Source organism: Jaculus jaculus, chromosome 10, assembly GCF_020740685.1.
Source record: "Jaculus jaculus isolate mJacJac1 chromosome 10, mJacJac1.mat.Y.cur, whole genome shotgun sequence".
Taxonomy (NCBI): Eukaryota; Metazoa; Chordata; class Mammalia; order Rodentia; family Dipodidae; genus Jaculus; species Jaculus jaculus.
In genome coordinates, this window is record NC_059111.1 from 18020003 (window position 1) to 18047432 (window position 27430).

General features: G+C 41.2%; 1 protein-coding gene across 8 annotated transcripts in view; it reads left to right on the forward strand.

Annotated features, from left to right (window-relative positions):
* The first annotated feature begins 14315 nt into the window (after positions 1-14315).
* Lrrc49 (leucine rich repeat containing 49) overlaps positions 14316-27430 on the forward strand; it is a 130182-nt gene continuing 117067 nt past the window's right edge. The window contains exons 1-6 of one of the 8 annotated variants that reach the window (XM_045160937.1): positions 14316-14506; positions 15173-15229; positions 16504-16600; positions 21046-21243; positions 21572-21674; positions 25967-26170. In XM_045160937.1, the coding sequence (XP_045016872.1) occupies positions 14459-14506; positions 15173-15229; positions 16504-16600; positions 21046-21243; positions 21572-21674; positions 25967-26170 (707 nt within the window). In that variant the 5' untranslated portion in view covers positions 14316-14458. Of the gene's footprint in view, positions 14507-14543; positions 14634-15172; positions 15230-16503; positions 16601-21045; positions 21244-21571; positions 21675-25966; positions 26171-27430 lie in introns of those variants that run through there. The other 7 variants (XM_004666722.2, XM_045160939.1, XM_045160938.1 and 4 more) reach the window with 7 other exon arrangements.

A 27430-nucleotide genomic window follows, 5' to 3' on the forward strand; every position in this document is an offset into this window, starting at 1 on the left:
TAAGAAAGACCTTTGAAAGATTGATATAAGTTGACCCAAATTTATATGTTATATTCTGCTATTGCCTCATTGAAATGAGGCATCATTCACACTATCAACTAATGGTATTATGATAGAAGAGGAAGATGAAGTCATGATGAATAGGAGCAGGAAACTGCATTTTTACTTTTATATTTCATTTATTTATTAGAGAGAGGTATATACACACATAAATACACACACACACATACACACAGAATGTGCACACCAGGGCCTCTAGTTACTGCAACTGAACCCCAGATGCATGCTTTACGTGGGTACTGGGAAATTGAACCTTGGTACTTTGGCTTGTGCCTTTACCACTGAGCAATCTCTTCAGCCTCACCTTAAACTTGTTTAAATTTCTTTTATTTATTTGCAAGCAGAGAGATAGAAAGAAGAGAAAAATAGGGGCATCAGGGCCTCTAGGTGATGCAAATGAACTCCACATGTGCACACCACTTTGTGTACCTGCTTTTTTTTAATATTTTTATTTATTTATTTATTTATTTATTTATTTATTTATTTATTTATTTACTTATTTGAGAGCAACAGAGAGAGGAAGAGGCAGACACAGAGAGAGAATGGATGCGCCAGGGCCTCCAGCCACTGCAAAGGAACTCCAGATGCGTGCGCCCCCTTGTGCATCTGGCTAACGTAGGACCTGGGGAATCGAGCCTCGAACCAGGGTCCTTAGGCTTCACAGGCAAGTGCTTAACCGCTAAGCCCGCGTACTTGCTTTTGTGTGGGTACTGGGGATCAAATTTGGGTTGTGGGTTGGAGAGATGGCTTAGTGGTTGAGCACTTGCCTGTGAAGCCCAAGACCCCGGTTCGAGGCTTGATTCCCCAGGACCCACGTGAGCCAGATGCACAAGGGGGCGCACGTGTCTGGAGTTTGTTTGCAGAGGCTGGAGGCCCTGGAATGCCCATTATGTCTCTGTCTCTCTCTAATAAATAAATAAAAATAAAGAAAATTTAAAAAAAAACCTGCATTGTTATGCTGTGTCAGTGAGCACCTTGATTGCTGAGCTATATCTCCAGTCCTGAAAAAAAATGAGACATTTTATTGGATGACTTTGCCAAAATTCCTTCCAGCTCTAGCACCTTCTCTAGGAAGAGAAAAGGACTGATGTACACACAAGGAGTCAGTGTGAGTAGAGTCTCCTTCACACAGCCGTAGGGCAGTGGACAATCTCTAGAGCCTTTATACCATGGATGGTCTCCATCAGTACTTTAACAGACATTGGCTGACCATGTACCGGATGCCAGAAAAGTAAGTCAGGACAGTCAGTGACCAGCGTGCCCCTGCCACCAGAGTCTACAGGGCCATTTGGGTGGCCTCAAACCACCAACCTCTGGGCTATCAGTCTAATGTGCTAACAGATTGCTCCACAGAGACATGGCAGGTGCTGTCCTTCACATGGCCGTTTGGGTTTGATCACATTACTCTAGAGAAGCTCACTTCATAGGACTTGTGAGCACACCCAACTTTATTATTTATTTTTCAAGAAGAGTGGAGTTGGATTTGCCAGGAACAGGAAGGCTGCGTTACTGGAGGCAATTTCCATCAGAGCTTACATCAGATAATTTATCTGATCTTCAGTTGCAAAATAAGCATGGACTAGGTTATGCCTAAAATATCATTCAGCTCCAAAACATTCATTTGGTAGTTTGGCCCTTCCCCTGGGTCTCAGCTCAGCACCCCACCTAGTGTCTCTGTGAGCCCAAGAGGACCATGTACTACTCTAATGGTTGCCTGGAAATGAGAGCCACCCTAGCTAGATGGGGCAATGGCTGAACACAGGCTTCAGAATCATGATCCATGGCCAGGGTTGACGGGCCTGGTACTGTCCTGTCCTAAGTGGTTAACACTCATTTAGTTCTCACAAGACTGTGCTAGAGGTGCAGAGAATGAAGCAGGAGGGGACAGCTCTGCTCGGTTGAACTAGATTCTCACTTAGGAGGTGGCAAGGAATTGCTGTCCCCAAGCCAAGTTGAGACCGTCACAAAGCTTCAGGGAGAGAACGAACTTTATTGTATGAGAATCACAACTATATAGCAAAGACAGAAACAACAGGCAGGCCTATTCACAAGCAAGAACAGCATTCAACTGGGAATGGGCAGGGGCCCTCGAGAGGAGACTCAAATGGGGGTTGGATTTGGGGCGACTGACTATGTGGGGCTTACTCTGCCTGTACTTGAAGGTTCTAGGCTGGTTGATTGTCAGTTGAAAGTTTAGAAGTAAGCTTGAGATCTTTTGAATTGGGCTGCTGAATTGACGAAGATCAAGGTGAGCTGGCGAGCTGACTGGGCAGAGAAGCATTAGACGCACTGGAAGCAGCCAGCCACGACTGAGCCTCCCTGTGGCAATGTTTGTGGCTGAACTCCCAGGGTGGGAGCTTCCGGAGCCCTGGACTCCCATTCCCCAGTCAACTGTGGCCACTCACAGTTAACCGTGCAGTTCCCAGAAGCGGGAATTCTCCCTCAATTGCATCCTTACTTTGCAGATGAAGGACCAGGAAGGTGGAGGATGGGTGGCCCAACAAGTGGCAGAGCTTTAATTGAGACCCAGTGGGATGCAATGTCCATCCTTACAACTACCAGGCTCTCCTGCCTCAAACTAAGAGGTCTGCACTACTTAGCATGTTCCGAGGGTTTAAAAAATTATTCATTTGTTTATTTGAGAGAGCAAAAGATCGAGAGAGAGAGAAGGAAAGAGAGAAAATGGGGTGTGCCAGGGCCTCCAGCCACTGCCAATAAACTCCAGATGCATGTGCCACCATTAGCATCTAGCTTACGTGGGTCCTAGGGAATCGAACCGAGGTCCTTCAGCTTTCAGGAAAATGCCTTAACCACTAAGCCATCTCGCCATCCCCATGTTCCAAGGGTTTTGCATGTTGTCACCCATTCCATCCTTTTCCTGATAATGTAATGTAGGCATTTAAATCAAAATTTCGAAGTCATAAGTAGACTTTGGCCCAGAGAGATGAAGCAACTTTCTAATCTCGGACAGATGGTGCATGGTGATGATTCAGACGCCACCGCCCAACTAGGACAATGGGAGCAGGCGAAAGGAGGCATCTGCTTGTTGTCATTTCTCTAGATTTTTTTTTTCCCTCCCATGTTCCTAAATAGCGCTGCTTTATTGTCCTGGGTACAGAAAAGGAAGATGCAACCATCATGTTAAATAAGGCCTGTTTGAATGCTTTTGTCTTATTGTCTCTAGGGCCAACTTCTGAATATTTATAAGTAATAAAGCTGATTAATGGACAATGCAGGTTTGTATATATTTCCTTGGTCTCTCCTGCTTATCATTTCGCACTGATCTTGCTGAGGAAACAGTGAAGATATGTGCCCCTGAAGGTTTATAAACTCTTGTATAAGGTCACTGTGGGGACAAAATACCTGACAATAAAAATCAGTTTAAGGGCGGAAGGGTTTATTTCAGCTTATGGTCCTAGGTTATAGTTCATCATGGTGAGGAAGGCAATGCAGCAAAAGCTGGTCGCATTCAGTCCACAGCGGGGAAGCAGAGAGCTCAGAATGCTGGTGCTCGGCCCCGGCTCTCCTTTGTACAGTCCAGGACCCCAGCCCATGGGATGGAGCCACCCACAGTTAAGATGGATCTTCTCACCTCAATTCACCTAACCAAGGTCCTCCCTCACAGATGTGACCAAAGGCTCGTCTGATCTACCCAACCCTTCAGAGATGATTTTAGGTCCCACCAAGTTGTCAATCCATAGAGGCCATTGACCACAGCTTTCCTTTAGGGATCGACTATCAATTTATGTCAATGCTTGCCCAGATCACACCTCCATGCCTCACCACTGGATTGCCCGAGAAACTCTTCTGCTTCCCCGTTTCATTATCCTCCCAAAAACTCAACTTTGGTATGCATTTAGTAGACACTTACAAGCCCTTGCTGGGTACTGAGAACATGCGTTATGGAACGTGATGCTAGGTACGTGGGAATGCTAGTGAAAGACAATCCTGACCTTCAAGTCAGAGATTTAGCAGGCAGATTAGTAGATCAGAATGACTACAGGTCAGTCACTTACAACACAAGGTGAGAATGCCATGATGGGCCAAGCATGACATGTGGAATACACTGGCATGCCATCTAGTCTTAAGGGAGGGGTTTCAGAGGAAGGTTAGGGTAGATGTCCCAGACGACCAACTTTTAAAATTAAAATCAGCACCTTTCCTCCCAGACTGACCCCTTATGTCTGAAAACTCAGTCATCATTTACTCTTCCCCTTTCATAAATCACAACTTGTGTCAATTCCTCCTTCTCTATGTTTCCTTCATGTTTGGTCAACTTTACTATAAGTTCACCTTTTCTTTGTCATAATAGGACTATTGTAAAATATTAATGGTAACTCTAACAGATCTTTTTCTTCCTAATTCTATAACATGTTCCAGATTCATATATATATATATATATATATGTATGTATGTATGTATGTATGTATGTATTTACTTTTATTTATTTATTTATTTGGTTTTTCAAGGTAGGGTCTCACTCTGGCCCAGGCTGACCTGAAATTAACTATGTAGTCTCAGGGTGGCCTCGAACTCATGGCGATCTTCCTACCTCTGCCTCCCAAGTGCTGGGATTAAAGGCATGTGCCACCATGCCCAGCTACTTTTATTTATTTGAGAGAGGAAGAAAGAAGGAGAGAGAGAGAGAGAGAGAGAGAAAGGGAGAAGAATGGGCGTGGCAGGGCCTCCAGCTGCTGCAAATGAATTCCAGACACATGTATGACCTTGTGCATCTGGCTTACATGGGTCCTGGGGAATTGAACATACTTTCCTTTCAAAAATCTTGGGGCATGACATGGCTTAGCAGTTAAATAGCTTACTTGCAAACCTTGATTTCCCAAGTTGATTGCCCAGTACCCATGTAAATCCAGATGCACAAAGTGGTACATGCACCTGGAGTTCATTTGCAGTGGCAACAGGCCCTGGTGCACCCATATACTCTCTCTTTCTTTCTATCCTTCCATCTTTCTCTCTGTCTCAAATATTTTTTTTTTTCAAAAAAATTCTCAACAGCTCATTCAGTGGCCAGAGGTTAAAGATCCATCTCCTGGTTCTAGAAATGTCCCACCCTCCACTGGAATCTCCCAGAACACCTTTCTGCTGTAAGTTAATGAAACTATTGCCTTTATAACTCATCTGTCCTCTGCTTTTCATGCCAGAGTAGACTTCCTTTTGCATTTAGTACATGTTTGCTGGTCTGTTTGCTTTAAATATATATATCTATCTTCTTTCTCAGCCAACACAATTTTACCCATTTCATGATCCTACCTTAAAAAAATCTTTAGAAATTTGTTTGAACTAGCCATTTGGAAATGAGTATTACATCCTTTCAAATAAAATTCACAATAATGTATCTAACAGTGTAACTACATCAGGATATAAAATATACCACCAGCCCCACACATTTCCTTTGTAACCTTTGGTGAACCATAACCCTGATCCCAATCCATCCCTGACTGTCTTTATAGTTCAGCTTTCCTTTCTTACCCACAGAAATGTAGAGTATGAATTCTTATTTGAGTCTAGATTTTTTCCACTCAGTATAATGTATGCAAAATGTATCTGTATTAGTCAGGGTTCTCCAGAGGAACAGAAGTGACAGAATGAATTACATTAAAAAGGGAAGTTGCTGGTTGTGGTGGTGCACACCAGTAGGATATTGCTGAAGGGGTGGAGATAGGAGGATCAGGAGTTCCTGGGCTGCAGAGATGGCTTAGCAGTTAAGGTACTTGCCTGTAAAGCCAAAGGATCTCGGTTCGGTTCCCCAGGTCCCACGTAAGCCAGATGCACAAGGGGGCACATGCATCTGGAGTTCGTTTGCAGTGGCTGGAGGCCCTGGTGTGTCTATTCTGTCCCTCTCTCTCTTTCTCTCTACCTGCCTATTTCTGTATCTCTCTCTCTCAAATAAATAAATAAAAATAAAATATTGTTTAAAAAGGGAAGTTGTTGGATTAGCTTACAGCAGTCCAGCAATACAGTATGCAGACTTGAGAGTTAAGGAACTCAGTAGCTGCTCAGTCCACATGACCGGATGCCTAGGCAGCCCCAATCCAGCAACGGAGGCTTCATGGAGAGCCACTGGTCTTCAGTCCATGCTGGAAGGCTGAGGAAACTTGGTTCCAATGCCGAGGAAGGGCAGCCAAACAGGGTGGGTGCAGGTGTGAGTGAAGGCACTCACCAGCAAGCAGCTCAGGTAAGCCAGGTGGGAGGAAGAGGAGGCTCTTTCCTCCCAGAGCTTCCGGACAGAAAGCCTCCCTCTTTGAGGGCTGCCCACTCTGGGCTCACTCTGGGGAAAGGACTTCCTCCTCCCTGGAAGCCGCGTCAGACATCCAACCGAGAGGAGTGTCCGTGGATTCCGAAACAGATCAAGTGGACAACAGAGCTCCACCCTCACAGTGCCCATGCCGTTGGGCCGTGCCTGCTCTGCTCTGCTGCTGAGGGAATTTGTTCATCCATCCTCCTGGTCATGGGCATCTGAATTGCTTTCGGGCTTCACGGGCACTTGTGTGGACACGCACTTATGAAGTTCTCCTGGGTAAATCCTAGGAGTAGATTTGCCTTGCTGAATACGGTGCCTTAAAGAAAGTATGCCACACTGTTTCCCTGAGTGGTTGCAATAGTTTACATTTTCCTAGCAACGCAGGAGAGTTCCAACTGCCGTTTCGCTCCTCGGCACTTGTTATTTTCAACCTCTTGCATGTTCCATATTAAAAATCACATGTATTTCACTTTCCAAATCCTTCCCCCCCCTTTTTTTTTAATTTTTTATTTATTTTATTTGAGAGCGAGAGACACAGAGAGAAAGACAGATAGAGGGAGAGAGAGAGAATGGGCGCGCCAGGGCTTCCAGCCTCTGCAAACGAACTCCAGATGCGTGCGCCCCCTTGTGCATCTGGCTAACGTGGGACTTGGGGAACCGAGCCTCGAACTGGGTCCTTAGGCTTCACAGGCAAGTGCTTAACTGCTAAGCCATCTCTCCAGCCCCCCCCCCCTTTTTTTTTTTTACAGGTTGAGCAACCCATGTCTGAAATGCTTGGGACCAGATGTTCCTTGATTTTGCATTTTGGTATATTTGCATATATATGATGAGCTATCTTGGGAATGACACCCAAGACTAGACATAACGTTCATTTATGTTTCATATAAACACATAGCCTGAATGAAACACATATACACACATGGCATGAATGTAATTCTCCATGGCATTTTGAATAATTTTGGACATGAAACAAACACTGAGCCATATGAAAACAAAGGGGCCTGGGCTGGATATGTATCACAGTGGCAGGTCCCTTGCCCATGCTCCTGTAAGTAACTCCAGTTAATTCACTGTTATGCCAAGTTAGACTTTGGTGAACTTATTTCTTTGGTGCATGGTTGGTGCCTTATCTGGGGTGATCAGACTCCAGGCTGTAGTTCATGCCTCCCTGGGAAAAGTCACACAACAAATGTGAATACATCGGAAATATAACACTGGCCTTTCTACATGACATTAGTAGATCCGATCTAAATGAATCAAGATAATTAATTTACTGCAATAGAAATGATGCAAATAAAATTCATTAGGGTAATGTAAGTATATACAGCTTAATTTTAACTTGATTTCTTTTAAAAAAAGTTTTCTCTAAGAGTCAAAGCTCTGGTCGAAATACTCCCAGAGACAGAGTCATAAATCTCACAGTATTACAAATAAATGAAGTAATAAATAAATAGCCATCGAAGAGAAATAGTCACTCCCTGGTCATTTAACAGTATCAATGTGCTTAACCTTGATCAGGGAATGTGGCTGCTTGTTGGGGTTTTGTTTTATAACCTGATTCCCACCAAAGGGATAAAAAGGAAAAAGGAGAGGCTGGAGGGTAGGGACATTTGTGGGAGGGACTTTCTTTATTAGCTTGTTAAATAGCATGTTTTCCTTAAAAGTAAGTGAAGTTTGCTAATACTCAACTATCAGATTATCAGGAAAATTATCAAATCATCTTGATAATAGCAAAGACAGAACTATACGACATTAAATCTTTTGATTTTTTTTAAAAACACATAGCTTCCTTTTTGTCTTTGATGTGTGTGTGTGTGTGTGTGTGTGTGTGTGGTGTGTCACATGCAAGTGCAAGTGTGTGCAGATGTGCATGCCCCAGCCTCATGAAATGAGTGCAGAGACAAGGGGAAAACATCAGGTGTCCTCTACTACTTATTTTCCTGAGACAAGAGTCTCACTGACTCTGGAGCTCATTTTCTAGTTTTACTGTCTGACCAGGGAGTACCAGTGATCTTCTGTCTACACTCCTCAGTGTGTAACCACGCCCATATTTTTACATTGGAGCTGGCATTAAAGTCAGGTCCTTATGCTTTGGTAGCAGCAAGCACTTGTACCCACTGAGCCATCTCCCTAGCCTTCTGTTCAGTCTTGATAGCCCAGTCTGCATTTATTTCTGAATCAGCAAATGACAAAACAGAAGAGAAGTTCTATTCAATACCATAGTACTTTGGCCTGAATACCTGAGATCTATGCAAACACCTATGGGTTAATTTGGTCCTTCATGCATCTTTAGTTTAAAAAAAAAAATCAAAAAAGATAGATTCAATGATTAGTTAATTAAAGAGTGAAAAGAACACACAGTACAGTGAGGGGATCATTAAAAAAAATCTGGGCTGGGGAGATGGCTCAGCAGTTAAGGCACTTGCCTGAAAAGCCTAAGGAGCCAGGTTCGAGCCCTCATTACCCACGTAAGGTCAGATCCATAAACTGGTACATGCTTCTGGAGTTGATTTACAGTGGCTAAAGTTCCTGGCACACCCATTCTCTATCCACCCTCTCTCAAATAAGTAAAAAATAGTTTTAAGAATATACTTATATGCATGGGTCCTTCTTTACAGCGAGCACGTAGTGAATAGACATCACTAGATTGGTAATCAGTGTGTATTTGTATTTATATAACTTCGCTTTTACAAGTAATATAAAATAAAATTAAATATAGTGGTAAAGCAATAAAAATCAGAGAATTATATTACAGAAAAGTTCATCGTATGGAGTTTGTTGCAGTCAGGTTTGCATTGCTGGTAGAAATCACCCAACTAAGAGCAGCTTGTGGGGAAAAGAGGTTTATTTTGGCTTACAGACGTGAGGGGAAGCTCCATGATAGCAGGGGAAAATGATGGCATGAGCAGAGGATGGACATCACCCCCTGGCCAACATCAGGTGGACAATAGCAACAGGGAGTGTGCCAAACACTGGCAAGGGGGAGCTAGCATTCATAACACCTAAGCTTATGGGGGACACTTGAATTAAACCACCACAGGATTTTACCTTTCAAAATATTAGTAAGAGTAGTGCTCATACTTTCAAAGTTATATATTAGTACAGCTGAAAGGTGAACCCAGGCAGGCTGGATTTATCATATCTGCTTCTAAGAGCTTTGCCATTATACTCCTTAGTTCTTGTGTTATTATACATTCTGGTCAAACATAGGTCTGTAAGTTATTTGCTTACATTTCATTATTTCCTGAAATTAACAGCCAGAAGAGATATTAGTACTAGAATGAAATTACTGAGTACTTCATCCGTAACATTACTCTAGAGAATCTAATCACTAGTCCCTAAACCTTACACTTTCATAAGACCAAATCAGTGGCTTTGATACGTCCCTTAGGAAAAAAAAAATCTCACTGTGAAATGGAAGTTTTGATTTATGGGGTAATAAAGGCAAATGACAGGAAGAAGGACGATTTGGATACTGGAAGCTAGCCTAAGTCTGGTTATATAAGACCATGTGGAAAAATGCTGAGACAAGACATCTGAAAAGGGAAAAAGACCGGGAGGAAGATGAAATAAGTGGCAGCAATGAAAACACAAGAAAAGTATCTGGCAATTCCGCCTGCAGCAGGACGGAGGAAGGCAGTTAGTAGCAACTGCTCCAGACTGCTGAGAAAGTACTGAAATGGACATGTCTGGTGGGTGTATCACGGCAGTGAGTACTGCAATGAAAGAAGGCCCGTGGAAAACTTCATGTAAACAGTCCCTCTGTACCACGAATGTATCTAATGTGATCAAAGCTTTAGGTAAGCCTTGAAATGGAAGATTTCTAGTTGCACTTACAAAATCCTAACCATCAGTACTGGATATATCTGCTTCTAAGCTAACCAAAGAAAAAGTTTAGAATAAGTACATGTTGCTTCATCTGATACAACTAAGCTTTAGGAATTTAATCAGGGTTTACTAAGTATTAGTCAAAATATCACAGCCCATGTCTAAGACTTTGTATTTTTTTTTTTTTTGAGGTAGGGTCTCTCTTGCTCTATTTCAGGCTGTCCTGAAATTCAGTGTAGTCTCAAGGTGGTCTTGAACTCATGCTGATCCTCCAACCTCTGCTTCCCAAATGCTGGGATTAAAGGCGTGCGCCACCAGGCCTGGCACACTTTGTATTTTGATATATTTCTCTTTTCTACAAGTCTTTAAAATTGTGGCCATACAATGTCTTATGACCTGTCTGTTGCCTTAACATATCATAATTGTTATTAAATAACTTGCATCATAATTTTGTTTGTTTTTGGTTTTTCGAGGTAGAGTCTCACTCTAGCCAAGGCTGACCTGGAATTTACTATGTAGTCTCAGGGTGGCCTCGAACTCATGGCAATCCTCCTACCTCTGCCTCCCGAGTACTGGGATTAAAGGCATGTGCCACCATACCTGGCTGCATCATAATTTTAATAGTTATATAGCTATTTTTGGTACAGATATACTACAATTCACTTTAAAATCCACATTACTTGAAAAACAAATCTGATTGCTTCTTCAGAGTAAAAATTTGGAGCAGAATTTCCAGGTAGTTATCTAATGACCTGTTCGCTTAAGACTTACTCACTTTTTTGTATATTTTCTATAGCCCAATTAAATAGCTAAAATCAACTGAGCTTGTTTTGTTTGGTGTGTGTGTGTGTGTATGCATAGGAGTCTCTGTAAGTGACCATACAATGAATGAGTACACATGTGTGTGTGGAGGCCAGAGGTTGATATCAATCACACATCTTCCTCAATTGTTCTGTGCCTTACTTTTGAGGCAGGAGCTGTCTCCTAACGTGGAGCTCACCTGATTCATCTAGACTAGCTAGCCAACAAGTCCCTGGGATGCTCTTGTTTCTACCTCCCCAACATTGGGATTACAGGCATGCATTATATCTGGTTTATGAGGGTGCTGGGGATCTGAACTCAGGTCTCAGGTTTATGCAGCTCATCAGCTGGACTTTCTTTTTTCTGTTTTTGGTTTTTCAACGTAGGGTCTCACTCTAGCCCAGGCTGACCTGGAATTCACTATGGAGTCTCAGGGTGGCCTCGAATTTATGGCAATCCTCCTACCTCTGCCTCCTGAGTGCTGGGATTAAAGGTGTGTGCCACCACGCCTGGCTATCAGTTGGACTTTTTAAAAAAAGGTTGCAAGGGCATAGTGGTGCCACACCTTCAATCCCAGCACTCTGGAGGCAGAGGTAGGAGGAACACTGTGAGTTCAAGGCTACCCTGAGACTACATAGTGAATTAATTCCAGGTCAGCCTGGGCTAGTGAGATACTACCTCAAAAAAAAAAAGGTTGCAAATTAATAGAAAACTATAAACACAGCTTTACAAGGCAAAATGCTGGCCAGTATAGTAGTCCTCAGAGTCCCCTTCCTTCCTTTGAGGTGGTCTCTTATTTTCCTCAAGTACTGAAAGGCAGGGAACATCCACACTTGAATTATCTACATAGCATGAAGCACTCAAAACAGGGTCTGCAACAGGTTCAAAATAATGTTGCAGAATGACTGAGAAATTTGATTTTTCATTAGTTGATCCTCAAAATTGGTAAGAAACAAAGTAGAAACAGAGTCAGAGGTAACATCAGAAAATACCCCTATAAACTTATTAGGGATTTCTAGCCATGCCAGAATAACTTATTGCTATCAACATGAATTAAATTTATCTTTTTCATATATACTATGGTTTTCTAGTAACTCAGAAAGTATATTAACTAGAGCACTAGAAGAAAATGTTGGCTGGATATACTAATAAGAGGACAGATTTGGTATCTTTTCTGGATCTGTTTCTCAATGGCTGCTAGTCTTTGTTATACTTTAATAATAACTTGCGGCAATCCTCCTACCTCTGTTTCCCTAGTGCTAGGATTAAAGGTGTGTGCCACCATGCCCAGCTGCATTAATCTATTTTTATAGTTATCTAATTATTCCAGAAATACTTATTGAATTCCTTGAATTTGCAAGAAGTGTTCAAGGTACTGACAAGACAATGGTAAACAGATATGAAACCTGTATCCTAATTTAAGAGGGAAGCATTAGGCATCACACAATTAATGCTTGACGGCTGCAATGAGTCTGTTAATCTGCTATAGAGGCATATAGATAGAGTGTGTGAAGAATGAATAATGAAGATATGTACTTGGGAATCTAAAGGAAAGATATTTGAGATGATTTTTAAGAAAGAAAAATAACTTAAATTGATGGTGACAGGGACTGGGAGAGGTATAATTCTGGTATGTTACATGGGACAATTTAGAAAGGGTTTTTTTTGGAAGGAATTATTAAGTCCAAGAACTGAAAAGGTCAGCACTACCTGGGTGAAGAAACGTCAAGGACAGTGGTCTTATCTACACACCATAAGGTTGGTGTAGTAGGCAGTGGGAAAAGCATACAGGGATGTGTAAACTGTGGCACCAATTTTTTTCTTTGAATAATTCCACAATATGATGGAAGGATCTTAAGCATCCAGTCCAGGTTTGGGAAGCAGGTTGGCATCGCAGAAAGACCATTGGATGCTGGAGAAATGGCTCAGTAGCTAAGGCGTCTGCCTGCAGAGCCTAACAATCAGAGTTGGATTCCCTAGTACACACGTACAACCAAATGCACAGTGGTGTATGCATCTGGTTGCAGAGGCTGGAGGCCCTGGCATGCCCATTCTCTCTATCCTCTTTAATCTCTCTTCTCTAACTCTCACTGCTTGCAAATAAATACAGACATTTAAAAAATAAAACTATTGTTCTAAGCCAGGCATGGTGGTGCACACCTTTAATCCCAGCACTTGGGAGGCAGAGGTAGGAGGATCACTGGAAGTTCAAGGCCATCCTGAGACTACATAGTGAATTCCAGGTCAGCCTGGGTCAGAAGACCCTTACCTTGAAAATCCCCCCCCCCAAAAGACTATTGTTCTAGTAATTGGAGCTACAATAAAAATAAAGACTATTGTTCTGGTAATTGGAGCTACAATAAGGATTCCAAGCCCTTGAGGAAATGAGCCCTTCTGGGCGAACATAATGGTGGGTTTGGACTAGATGAACACTAATGTTTCCTTTGGCTTTATAATTCCATATACATGTCTCACATATCCAAAGCCCAAAATGCCAGGTACAGGCCACTTGACTTCTTGGCAAACTTTTCTCAGATCTAGAAAGAAAACCCCTTTTAAGATCCGATTACAAGCCACAGTTCAGTTTATGCAACGGCAACGGGACTGAATCGTGATTCCCTCCAAGAAGGCTTGACGTCTTCAAGACAGGAACGGAGGGAAGGAAGCAAGTAGTGATAACCAAGACCCAATTTAAGTGTTTAAACGAGGGGTACACAGGCAGAAGAGGGCAAGACGGGGGTGCAGCTCAGCAGGACCACGTAACTTGAAAGCAGCTAGTGTCAGAAGAAGCTCAAGAGGCGGGAAGGGACTGCTTATTGGCAAGCCAGGGCGCGGGGCAGGCGCTGTCCCCCGGGCCCGGCCCCTGTCGGCGGCCTCTGCGGCTCGACTTTGCCCTTCGCGGGACGAGTCCACGTCCAGCTGTTTCTCTCCCAGTCTGGGCTCACCAGAAGGGCTGAAACCGAGGCTGCAAATGGCCAGACTCCGGTCTCCTCCTTCCTCCTCGGGCTCCCGTCCGCGACGCTCCCCGGCGGGGCCCGACCCGGCAGACGCAGGCAGTGGGATACAAATTTCCCGCGGGCGGCGCAGAGGCGGGCCGTAAAGGGGAACGGACCGGAAGTCGCGGTTGTCATAGCCACCGATGCGGTCGGCCTCTTCTGCGCTGTATCCTCCTCCGGATGTTCCCGCTCTGAATCTACGAGAGCAGATTTAAAAACAACAAACAAACAAACAAACAAAAAAACCCAAAAAACAAAAACAGGACGAGGAAGTGCCGACGCCGCACAAGTCTTCTCCAACACGCCCAGAAGCTAGCACGACCCGTGAGGGACGGGTCCGTTTTGGGGGGGGGGGGGGAAAGAGGACCAGGCCGGAAGTGGAGGTTTCCATGGTAACCCCTGAGCCGGTTGCCTGGGAGATGACCCCTTTTGGGTCTCTCTGAGTCTCGGCGGCAGCGTCACCTCGAAGGCAGAGCTAACATCCTGGTGTGTGTGTGTGTGTGTGTCTCCTGCCATGATTCCCGGGAAGTACCGCTCTGTGTCGGGCCGGGCTGCGAACAACGTAGGTTGGGCGCTTCCTGCTTTCTCTTCTCTCCTTGTGGGCATTGTCCTTTCCGAATGGCGCCTTTGTGTCCCCCCACCCCACCCCGGGGATGCGGCTGCTTTACTGCGACCGGGAACGATGCTAGGTTTGCGCCAGCTATTGTCTACTGACCGAGGCTTGGGATCCATCCGTGGGTTGGAACCACAAAGCTCTCGGAGAGTATTTTAATATTATAGGATGGGTGTGCAGCGTGGTCCAGGATCTGGGCTCTCCCAGAAGGTGGAGCTGGTCTGCTTTGCAAGCTTTTAGACTCCTTTAGACCATGTCTGTTTTTTTTTTTTCCTTTTAAAATTTTATAATTGAGAAAATAACCTATTATTAGACACCCCCGCCTCCTTTATCTGTATATTGATTTATCGATGGGCAGATGTCCACAGCATGAGCTACTAAATGGGTTAAATTGGTGCTTCAGACATTTTGGATTAAAAAAAAAATCAATCAGTGAAACCTTTTAACTCTTTGAGGTGATTTTATTGATTCTGCAAATTCTCAGAAAGTGATTATTTATTAGAAACAGACAAAAGTGGAGCACTATATGTTCTAATTTTGTTATTCATTTGTACCATGGGGGGGATATTTTTATATGCTAAGAACAAATTTTGTGATTTAATTTTTCCATTTCAGGTGAACTGTGGGCTTCATCTGGTTATTCAAACGTCAACACTTCCTGAAAAGAACAAAGTAAGATTTAAATAGATTTATATTTAAATTGAAGACAAGATGCCATATATTATACACAGATACTACTATGATTTTAAAAAATGTATCCTGAGCTGGAAATTTTATTTTGCACTTCAATATAAAGCTGATTTTTATTTTCCGCTTACATAAAGCCAAAATTACCCCTCTTTTAACAACTTAATGTCATTTCATTGATCACTAGATCCAATTTTGATATATAAACATTTCTAGATTGAAGATCCTTTTTATTAAAATTGGTTATATGCTGTAGTTTAGTTATGAAAGGCTTTTATTTCTTAGATGAAGGTAAAATAATGGTACATCTTACTACTGATGGCATCTCAGAAGGGATAAAATAGGACAGTTTTAGAAGGCATAATTCTACATACATTTAAAATAAGGGAAGAGAAACTAGGTTAGCAGTGGAAGTATTATTAGGCTTGATGTAAGAATGCTTTCATAATGTTATGAATGTGATATTCTTTTATCTCATATCCCATGATATTTGCTCGCAATGTAGCCAACACTTCCAGAACTTCTTTTTGGTGTTTTCTTTTGAGATAAAATATCTTTAAAATATTGTATTTATGTGAGAGAAAGGCAGATATAGAGAACGAGAGAGAGAGAGAGAGAGAGAGAGAGGGAGGGAGGGAGGAAGGAAGAGGGAGGGAGAGAGAATGGGCATGCCCTGGCTTCTAGCCACTGCAAATGAACTCCAGATGCATGTACCACCTTGTGCATCTGGCTGTATGTGGGTACTGGATCCTTTGGCTTTATAGGCAAGCACTTTAACTGTTACGTCATCTTTCCAGTCCAGAAGGGCTTTTATTTGATCTTGTGATTTTTGTTTTTATGATTTAAAAAAATCTGACCATATGTTTAGAAAAATCACCCAACTAAAATTGCCCCTGCAACTAATATTGCAGTGTACAACTCAGTGGCATTGTAGTTCCACGGTATTACATCACTCCACACAGAACCACTTCCTCATTAAACATTTACTTCCTATTCAGCCCTTACCCTAAACTCCTGAAAATCACAAAGATGCTTTTGGTTTCTCTGGATTTTTGTGGATTTGTGAATATATCATATACATGAAATAAATGGAGTCATGTAATGTGTAGCCGTTTGTATTTGGCTTTCCCCCTATTTAGCATGATGATTTCAAGATTTATCCAATCTTAGCCTGTTATTATCTATTATTCTACAGATAACTTTATTTGTTACTGTTAACTTTTCCTCTAAATATTTTTTTCTTAAATAATGTTTTTCAGACTGAATTCAGGTTCAGTAGAGACACATCACCATTTCCTGGCAGACTCTTACAACATGACCTTGAAAGGAACTACTCAAGTAGACAAGGTATTGCCAGTGAGTAGGGAAGAGTTTCAGTTCATCCCTGAATTATATTAACTGTTTAAGATTGTTTAGTTACTAGATGATAATAAACGTGAATCAAAAATTAGATGGTTCATTGATTACAAGTTGTTTTGATATTTGATTTAAATCACAAGTGGTGATACATATAGATGTTTGTGGGCGTTTATGTCATAGATAGGTTGATAGATAGATAGATAGATAGATAGATAGATAGATAGATAGATAGATAACATATCGTACAGAAAAAAATCTCTTTTACTTGAGTTTGAAGGTTAAGGTATTCTAGAAGACAAGTATGTTCCAAAAATGGTTACTTAGTGAAACTGAGAGTAGGGAGAATACAAATATTTAGGAAATCCGTATACAGTGGGAAGTCAGGAGCACAGAAGAAACAGTCTTCATCCCCACACTATCATATATAATTACAAGTATATTGTATCAAAGCCTTAAATTTGCCAGTCTCCCTTGGGATTTTGTTGGAAATGCTCATTCTTAGTGCTTACCTCCATCTTCCCCATCCTGATCTCATTGGTTTGGGGCAGGATTTGGAAATGTGCATTCTAACAATGCTACAAGTGATTCTGCTAGAAATGGTTTGTTGACGCCTTTTGACCAATGCTGTGTAATAAGATTGGCTTTTACTTATGAAATGCATTTTTTTCTTTTTCTTTTTTTTAGCCAAGGAGAAATCCCCTTAGAACATTTGAATCCTAGTTTGTTGCTAGTATTTGGTGATAAGCTAGTGTTAAACACTATTGAATTCTTACACACAGCACTTCCTCTGCCTCCTAGGAGCACTTGTTGCTCATTTACTTGCCCCAACAATACTTTTTGTCCCTATGGGCTTGTCTGATGTACCTCAGAGACTGTATGAAGGGACTGTTCAGTAGAGGCCTCTGGGTTGTCCATCTCATTACTGTGCAAACATAGGGGAATTTTGAATACTGCTTACTTTCTTTTTTTATTTTCTATAATTCTGAGCTTTCCTTTGGCCTCATATAGTCTGGCCTGACTTCTATTTTCATTCTCATTTCTCATCTTGGCCAATCACTGTTCAACACCAAATTACAGTCCTGAAATATAGGAGGCATCTACCTTGCCTCCTTCACCCAGTATCTACCTTGCCTCCTTCGCTCAGTATCTACCTTGCCTCCCGTACTTAGTGTCACACATGTGTGCAGAGTGTGCATTGTGTTCTTCCAGGCTTTCATTTGTTTGCTTGTTTGTTTTTGTTTTAGGCACAGAGCTATAGGTGCAAACCTGGAAATTCTCAACCAGTTTATTTTTTTAATGTTTTCATTGTGCATTTCCCTCACATTTTAAACAATAGTATTTTAACCTCCTTCTCCCCCCACCCAACTCACAAATAAAACTTTCCCAAAGTTTTTCTTGAGCTTCAGCGAGGAGTTAGTAAATAGATTTGTACTTGGCAACTAGGTAAATTTATTTTTAGTGGTAAAGTATTTCTAAATGTTTGCTAATGAGGAAATAGTATGGATATATTGATGTTATGAACCTGAGAAACAAATAAATACAATTTTATATGTAAGTAACAACTAATAAAATAAAAACTTAAATTTAGGGAAAAATAAATCTAGTTGGGTTTTACTTAAAAGATTTCATTCAAAATCATTTTCTGTGACTCATTTGATATGCCTTAACTGTGCATCATTTTCCAAAATAACTCTTCAATAGTGCTATGCAGCTTTATGTACAAAAAACCACACATGTTTTTAGGACTTCTGTATGTAATTTCCTACTTCTAAAGGCATAAAACTCTGAAAAGATCATAATTATCATTTTATTAGGAAACAATTGGGAACTTCTGACTAATAAACTTCATTTTCATAACTGAATCCATTGTAATTATTTTCACTGAATTTCTTAGTTTTTAAATTAAACATATCATAATTAGCACAGTGGTACTTTCAGTCAAAAGCAACGAAACTTGATTTTTAAAAAACCAGTTACTCTACATCTTGGTATGTGATTTCCTTTATGCTTTTTGCATTAATTTTAGGCATTAGTCTTCATATCCTTAAAGTATTGCAAGAGCCAAATATCCTAGAGACTCCTAAAGTACAATAAAATCTCACTTAACCTCATCTCAATTCATTAGGAATTTTATAAGATGTATATGGAGGTGAAGAAGCAACGCTTGGCTCCTAAGATCATGATAAATCACGGGGAAATCTAGAGTCAGGATTTCAAACACTAAAATTATCTGAAAGACAAGGCTGAGTGGACATATGTGGTACTGTGCCATCCTTCCAGCCACCCGTCTGGCTATCGCCCTCCCATGTGTGTATCTACCCTTGAATTTAGTATATAGCAAAGTAATATTGTAGTTATTTACAGACCTTTATGCCCCTGAACACTGAGATACAGCTTATGAAATAACTCATTCATTGTTTTTATAATAAAACACTAGAACTTCTCATTTTGTTTTTAATAGAAATAGTAAACAAAATACATTTCCAATTAAGTCCTAGGTGTCTAGGAAACATTTTAACTACTGATTCCCCAGTGAACCTAGAGTCTACCATGAATATAAGGAATGTGAAATGAGGCCCATCCTCTAATGAACTTATCAATTTAATTGACAAGACAAGGGTAGGTTAAGTAGTGATATAAGAAGGAGCAATAGGAAATGTTTAACTGAAGTTTGCATATAGGATTATAGTTTTGATGTGCGTGTTTATATACGCACATGAATTAATGCATATTTTAACTAAAAAAATCCTTTTGCTTCTCAGTCTGTGTGTGGATTATAAGGCCTTCTTATCTATTGTGATTGCCTCTTGCTATTTATTGTAAGTTGTGTATCACATTGATACTAAGCTTATCATGTTGATAATGGCCATAATTTTGCATAGAGTAGGAGCTAAAAAGCATGAAAATCAAATTCTTTGATTCACTGAATGTAAATGAAGTTAATTCTTTGGTGTTAGCATCTCTATTTCGTGTTTGCAAAGGCTTGAGTCTACCTCTTCAACTCAGGATTGACTTGAAGTCTTAATAAAATAATTCAAAGAAGAACCCCGTTAAAATTGAGATTGTATATTGAGTTGTTTTTATCATCTCTATCTGACCAATTTCCTTGAGTACCTACTACAGTTAATCCTTGAACTCTTTTTTCATTTGTTGTTTATACCAGCTGACTTTTGATTCTAAATCCGTTGTCACAATCATGTTGCATGGTATTCTACCAGCAGTTGGTTGTGTCATATATTGATTGATGAAGCTGATGTGAATTCAGAATGCCTGTACTCTTGAAGCATCACTATTAGTTGACTCTATAGCTCATTCTATTCAGAAAAGCAGGAAGTTAAGGAGACGCTTTAGTGGTGTTTGCAGTATATGCACGATGGTGCAAGTCTGTAATCCTAGTACATGGGAGATGAACACAGTAGAAGCTCTGAGGCTTTCTGGTTTTGTGAGTTCCAGGTTCGATGAAAGACCTTCACTCAAAAAATAAGGTGGAGAGTGGTTGAGAAAGACACCCACTGTCAACCTCTGGCCAACATATTAATGCACATATATGTGCACACGCACACACACACAAATGCACATACATTCACCCAGGCATATTCATTCACACACACATACACACTGAAAGTGGGATACAAGCACTGGTTGAGGCAAGTAGGAGTACTTTGGCCTTGGAAACCTGAAAATGTAGCACTTATTATTGCTTTAAAGCTTTAATAAGATGTGTGTGAAACTTATTGTAAGTTGTATTGTCCATTGGTCTCCCCAAAATTGTATTCACTTCTTAGCTTTGGTTTTCCTCTTACTGATAGCTTAAGCAGCAGAATTCTGAGGTAGTCTCAGGTTCTGTTTTACTGGTTATTGTTCCTGTTAAGCCTTCTTTATCAAGTGCTACTTCCAGTAGACGTTCTCTCTATACAGGAGAATATGGTATTACCTTTGCCCTATTACTGAAATCTTACCTCAGCTTCTGGAACATTTCATCATTTCTCCCAAATCATTCTACATTCTTCTAGTTTTTTAAGAGTGTATATTAATATCTACCTGTCCCTAAATCCATCCAGAAAAAAATGTTTATTAGCCAGATGTATTTATGTGCAAATATATTCTTTTTATTCTGTATTTTTGCACATTCTACTAGTTTATTCATTTAACAGATGTTTTCCTACTAGGATATAAACCCACTCATGTCAGAGACATCATCTAACAAGAGCCTGTCAACATTTGAGGGCTGTCCTATACTTTCTGGACTCTAACCACAAATATTCTAGGTTTATTGGTGCCACTTTAGTGTCCTTACAGTATGCTCTCCTAACAGTAGCTGAGCCCACAAAAGAAGTGATGGTATGAGGTTTACATTTATTATCCCAGACTATTTTCTTTGTATATCCTATAGCAAGTCATGTATTTTGTAGCTTTGTGACAAACCTTTTGATATTTTGAAGGAGATGGAAGAGTAATAAGTCCTTCGCCTCGTAATAAGTCATCATTCATCTCATCCACAACAAACGTGACAGAACTATATGGGCTGGATATGAAAACCACCACAAGCTCCTTTTCAGCATTTGGAGACTGTTCCATTCAGACACCTTTCAAGTCCAGACTCCGGCAGGGCTGTCACAGTGCTGGCCCAAATGTATCTGGTAATAAGGGATAATCTTGTCAGTTGTAGAGAGTTAGCTTTGGCATTAGGAGTCAGAATTATAAAGGGACAAACAGTGCTAGAGTATTCTGTATCTCCATCCAGTCCATACAGCAAGGGAGAAACTCTTCAGTGTACACAGAACACAATTTAAATTTGAGGCAGATAGAAACATCCTCAACTTTAATTCATTTCAAACATGGAAAACTGTGGGAACATATTAGCAAAGATTTCTGTAGGTTCCAGAGTTCTCCAATTATAAGGTGACTTTAGTTTGCAGCTTTGAAAGACTTGTCTTAATCAAGTAATGTGTATATCATTTTCAATAGGTGATCATATTAATTTGGTGAGCTCATCACTGCCATCATTTCCTATTCTCCAGCGTTCTTCTGAAGAGAAAAGTCTTTACTCAGACAGGTTAACCCTAGAAAGGTGAGGACAACTTATTTTCTCTTTTAAACTAGGCAATATATAGACATACGTCTTCAAAGATGAAAATGCCTCTCCCCACCCTTGTCCTTTTCACCAGCTATCTAGTTCTCCTACCTAGATATAAACTTCTTTTTCAACTTTCAAACTTAATTAACTAGAAGTATGGTATATCTATATGTACAAGGTCTTGACTATATTTCAAAGGAGAACTATATAGTAACTCTGTTAGTCAGCTTTGCTTTACTATACTGTATGTTGGCTCATAGCTGAGAAGGTGTCAGTCCATGGTCATTTGCTCCATTGCTCTGGGCCTGTAGTGAGGCAGTGCTGCATGACAGGAGTGCATAGGAGGATAAGTAGACCCTACATGGAGGACAGAAGGGAAGAGGAGCAGGAAGGGGCTAGAGTCCCAATGGCACTTTCATGGATATGCTTCCAGTGACCTAAGCCCTTCCTATGGACTCTGCTACCTACTGACAGTGGCATCAATTTTAGCATATGGGCCTTTGTGGGACACTTATCCAGACCACAACAATGGGACTGATGAAGTGGGTATTTGTTGAGTAATACAGTCCTCACATGGCCATACTGTGCCCTATCCAGTCTAGATTCCTGTTTCCTCAGTGGCCTCCTTTCTTCTTGTCATTCTGCCGTAGACACACCCGCCTCCCTGATGTGAGTACACCAGGCAAGCTTTAGGACTTGCTGTGCTCTCTGCAGAGTGCTGGGCCTCCATGCAGCTGCGGGCTCAGGACCTCACTTGAAGTCTTCCCTCAGATGTCCTCATCTCAGGGTGACTTTCTCTGGCATCCCCAGCACCCTCACATTGCCCAGCCTCTTCCTCTGCCTTACTTTTCTCCTGAGTACTTATCATCCTCTATTATAAATGAAAGAAAGATTTGGCCCCCATTTTATATCCAGGAAAGTATCTTAGTAGAGATGGTGAATAAAGAGTCCCACCCCTATCCTTGGTGATATAACCAACAGACAGACATTTCTGCTCTACATAATACTTACCTTTAGCTTAGCAGTGTAAAGCTGAGAGTGGGTTGTAGGGGATCACCTGTGTAGTTGGGGGAAAGGGCTGCATATGGTCTTGCGATGGTGTCTATTGATGGTCAGCTTGACATGTTCTAGGATCACCTGTGAGAGGTTATGTCGATTAGGCAGTCTGAGGTGGGAAGACCCACCTCTAACTGTGGGTGACTCCATTCCATGAGCTGAGTGTCCACTGCTCTCAACTTTCTCGCTGGATGCAGTGTGACCAGTGGCTTCTCGCTTGGCCACCATGTCTTCCCTGCCATGATAGACTCTAATCCGGAACTGTGAACCAAAATAAACTTTTCTCCTCCTGAGTTACTTTTGTCAGGTATTTGTCACAGCAATGAGGAAGGTGACTGGTAGAGGTTGCATGTAGGGTTTTTTTTTTTTTTTGTAGGTACAGTTATATTTGAGAGCAACATCTCCCATGGCACCTTTGGAAAATTAGTAAGTTTTGAGGTTCCAATACTGTTTTGTGATTCACAGTAGTATTGTTTCAATATTTTGAGCAGTTTGTGGAATTTCCCCTTCAGTCTCTTAAAGAGGCAGCCAAGAGTTATACCTCTTAATGTTACTTATTAATAGGAAACAGTATTTGTAAGACTGTGACATAAGCTGGGTGCTTCCATTGTTCATTGGGGTGACATGGACAGTTGTGAAGATGGGTTCTTGGCAGCATGGGCCACTGGGGTTGGAGAAGCAAACTTTGGTAACTCAGACACTTGCCTATCAGGAAAGTCAGGATCAAGGAAGCGGGCTCACCTCAAAGGCTGGCTGTGAAATGGTCCCATCACAAAGACGCCATAAGCTCAGGCACAGTTCTGGACCAGAACCAATACGTGTAGTGAAGGAAGCTGGGCCAGCCTCCAGGAAGTAACCTGGGCATCATTCTTTGAGATCCAGCAGGTAATAGCAGTGACTTCTTCATGCACTACGACTTCTTGGTCAGGGAACCAAAGATAAATCTAGTTCTGGAAAGAAATACTTGGTCCTGGCTACTAGGGGAGTTAGGGTTGCCTGCAGTTTCAGGAAGGCAGCCTGTTAGCACCAGGAAGGAAACAGAGATGCCACAGCACACCCAAGCAGGTGTCAGTGCTGGGTAGGAGCTGTAATGCCTACAGCCACTGTGGGCACAGCAGGACTCCCAGCAAGGACACAGGTCTTTGCTTCCCATTGCATATATGTTGTTCTGGTGGGCTGACAGGCCCAAAGGGTTAAGAGAATTAGCGTTGTACTTGGATTCATGGAAGTGACTTCATTTCAAGGCACAAAAGTTCAGGAAGGAACATAGGAGGTTCTTCTCTCGATAATAACTGATACAGAAATTGTGTGAAATGGAAGTTAGAGGTTGTCATTCTACCTGTGAGAAATAGAGAAAAGCTGAAGCAGGAAAAAAGAAGCAATTTAAGTTTTTGCTGTGCTGGCATATAAAGTTATAAACTTTAGAAAATTAGTTTTTATTTTCTAATTTGACTAAACTTATTCAATACCTTAGTAAAAGGTTTGATTCTAAATATCCAACAATCTATAAAGTACAAAATAGATCTGTAGATTTCTTTTTTTTTAAATTTTGTTTATTTTTATTTATTTATTTGAGAGCAACAGACGGAGAGAGAAAGGCAGAGAGAGAGAGAGAGAGACAGAATGGGCACTTCAGGGCCTCCAGCCACTGCAAATGAACTCCAGATGTGTGCGCCCCCTTGTGCATCTGGCTAACATGGGTCCTGGGGAATGGAGCCTAGAACCGGGGTCCTTAGGCTTCACAGGCAAGCGCTTAAATGCTAAGCCATCTCTCCAGCCCGATCTGTAGATTTCTAATATATTAGTATCATGATTATATATAGTACATCCTAAAGTCAGAGAGGTGGAGTGGGAAGATGACTGTGATTGAGATTAAACTAGCATATTTATAATCAGTTAATTTATAATTTATATGCCAGGCATATGAACTAGGAGAGCATAATGCATGAGTAATTTCTAAATTATTTCCACTACCTAATTAAACCATTACCTAATATTTTTGCTTTTCTTTTCTTTTAGACCAATTTCTTCAGGATCTTTTAAAAAAAATGTTACTTAATTATTTGCAAGGAGAGCTGTAGGGAGAGGAAGGAAGGAAACGAGGAGAGAGAGGGAGAATGAATGGGTGTACCAGGCCTCTTGTCACGTAAATGAAATCCAGATGCATGTGCCAGTTTGCACATTTGGCTTTATGTGGGTGCTGGGAAATTTAACCCAGGCTGGGAGGCTTTGCAAGCAAGTGCCTTTAACTGCTGAGCCATCTCCTCATCCCAGAATCTTTTTTTTAAAATCACATCCTTGTTAATCTTTAACATTCACATTTGTTTTTTTTCCTGCTAATCATTATTTTTTGTCATTATAAGGATAATTTTGATCACTTTTGTAGTTTTACTTACACTTGTAGCATTTTGATACATTCTTTTTTGACTCTTACATAAACTTGATTGTTACTGAAGGGAAGTATTTCCTATGGTCTTCCCTAATATTTACACACCAATAGAGCAGTGCTTTCTCTGGATGGAGGGGCATTGTCTAGTTCCTCCTGACTTGCTTTGTACAACTCTTAAGGGCCTTGCATTTATTCACTTCACACATGATCATAGAACAGGCTGACTATTTACATACAATACAACTAGATGCATATAGTATTAATGTCTCATCCTGCCCTGTAGCACTCTGCATGTTTGCCAAAGTTCAGAGTTGGTATTAAACAAATTTACCTTCTAAAGAAGTGTTCAGAAGGAGTACCTTATGGTCAAAGGATTTCAGGAGGAATTTCTTTTTTCATCAGAGAGCTGTAGGTGGCCTAACTTCTTACTCTTGTGAAAATTTCACCCAGCTTACATGTCTACAGTTCTAGAAGAAATCCTTTAATATAGTTTTCACCTGGATGATTTAGAGCCTGAGGGAAAGTTTTATATCAGTGGACTAATGCCAAAGGCATTTTTCTGGCTTTGTGATATGATTTTTTTGACTATCTAAATCTGTATCACAGAAGACAATTGCATTCGAAAGTTTTCAAATGTTAATTTTATGTGAAATAATTGACATTGGAGAGTTTTAGATACAGTGTTAGTTTACACTCACCTTTAGAAATCACCCCCATCAAAGTCTTGTTTTTGTGTGTGTGTGTGTGCATAATTAAAATTAACTTTAGGTCACAGTACAGAGAGGCTGGAAGTGGTTGAACTTATCTTTTTCTTATTAACTTTTCCACTTTATTTTTCTAGGCAAAAGCTGACTGTGTGTCCTATCATCGATGGGGAAGAACACCTTCGCTTGTTAAACTTTCAACACAATTTTATAACTCGGATCCAAAACATTTCCAATCTACAGAGTCTAATATTCTTGGACTTATATGACAACCAAATTGAAGAAATAAGTGGGCTTTCTACTCTGAGATCCCTCCGTGTCCTCTTGCTGGGAAAAAACAGGTATTCCTACTAGAGCAGTGTTTGCTTATAGCCTAATGTACTCTGTAAAACTAATGTGTTGCACCCAACGGTGCATAGATAGTTGTTTAATTATTGTTTGGAGATCACTTGGATGGGTTATAGGAGATAGGTATGTAACTCAGTGGCAAAGCTATGGCCTACTATGCATTAGGCTCTGTTTGACCCCTAACACTGGGGAGAAAAAGATTCAATTATTATAGAATTCAGTCTGGCAATTTTTAAAGAATATTTTATTTATTTGCAAGGGGAGAGAGAGAGAAAGAGAGAAACTGTGAGAGAGAGAGAGAGAGAGAGAAGAGAAAGAGAATGGGTGCACCAGGGCCTTTAGCCACTGCAAAGGAGCTCCAGACGCATGTGTCGCTTTGTGCATTGGGCTTTACATAGGTACTAGAAAGTCAAACCTGGGCCCTTAGGCTTTGCAGTCAAGTGCCTTAACCACTGAACCATCTCTCCAGCCTGGCAATTTTTAAAAAGACTTTATTTTTATTTTCATTTGTTTTTTTATGTGTGTGTGAGAGAGAAGGAGGGAGAACTGGCATGCCAGGGCCTCCAGCCACTGCAGTCAAACTCCAAACCCATGTGCCCCTTGTGCATATGTGCGACCCTGCGTGTTTGCGTCACTGTGCTTCTGGCATATGTGGGATCTGGAGAGTTGAACATGAGCCTTCACGCTTCACAGGCAAGTGCCTTGACTACTAAGCCATCCCTCCAGCCCTTTTTATTTTATGTTATTTTTATTTTTATTTTTACAGCCTGGCAATTCTTATTTCTATTATGGCAGTAGCACTGTAATAGAAGTAAGTGGAAGCCTCTGGCTTTAACTTGCGATCTCTTCGGATGTGTTTAAGCATCTTCCGTTTAGGCTCGTGTGTTTCACTCGCCGTTTTCCCTACCGTGTAGCTGCAGGTAAGCGTTGCAGCTTTCGAGCTGTCAAGTGAGGGGCTGAGTCTCGTCTAGTAGTAGTGTTAGGACGTTTTACTTCACGCTCATCCTCTGGTGCGTCTCCAGCTCCTTCCCCACAGCCTGCCCTCTCAGCTGTGCAATTCCTGCTCTTGTCCATGAGGCTGATTTGTGACTTTTCTATTCATTCAGTTTTACTAAATAACTTTTTGCAGTACTTTCAAAGAAATGTTGTAATTTTTTTTTTTTTTTTTCCGAGATAGAGTCTCACTCTAGCTCAGGCTGACCTGGAGTTCACTATGTAGTCTCAGGGTGGCCTTGAACTCATGATGATCCTCC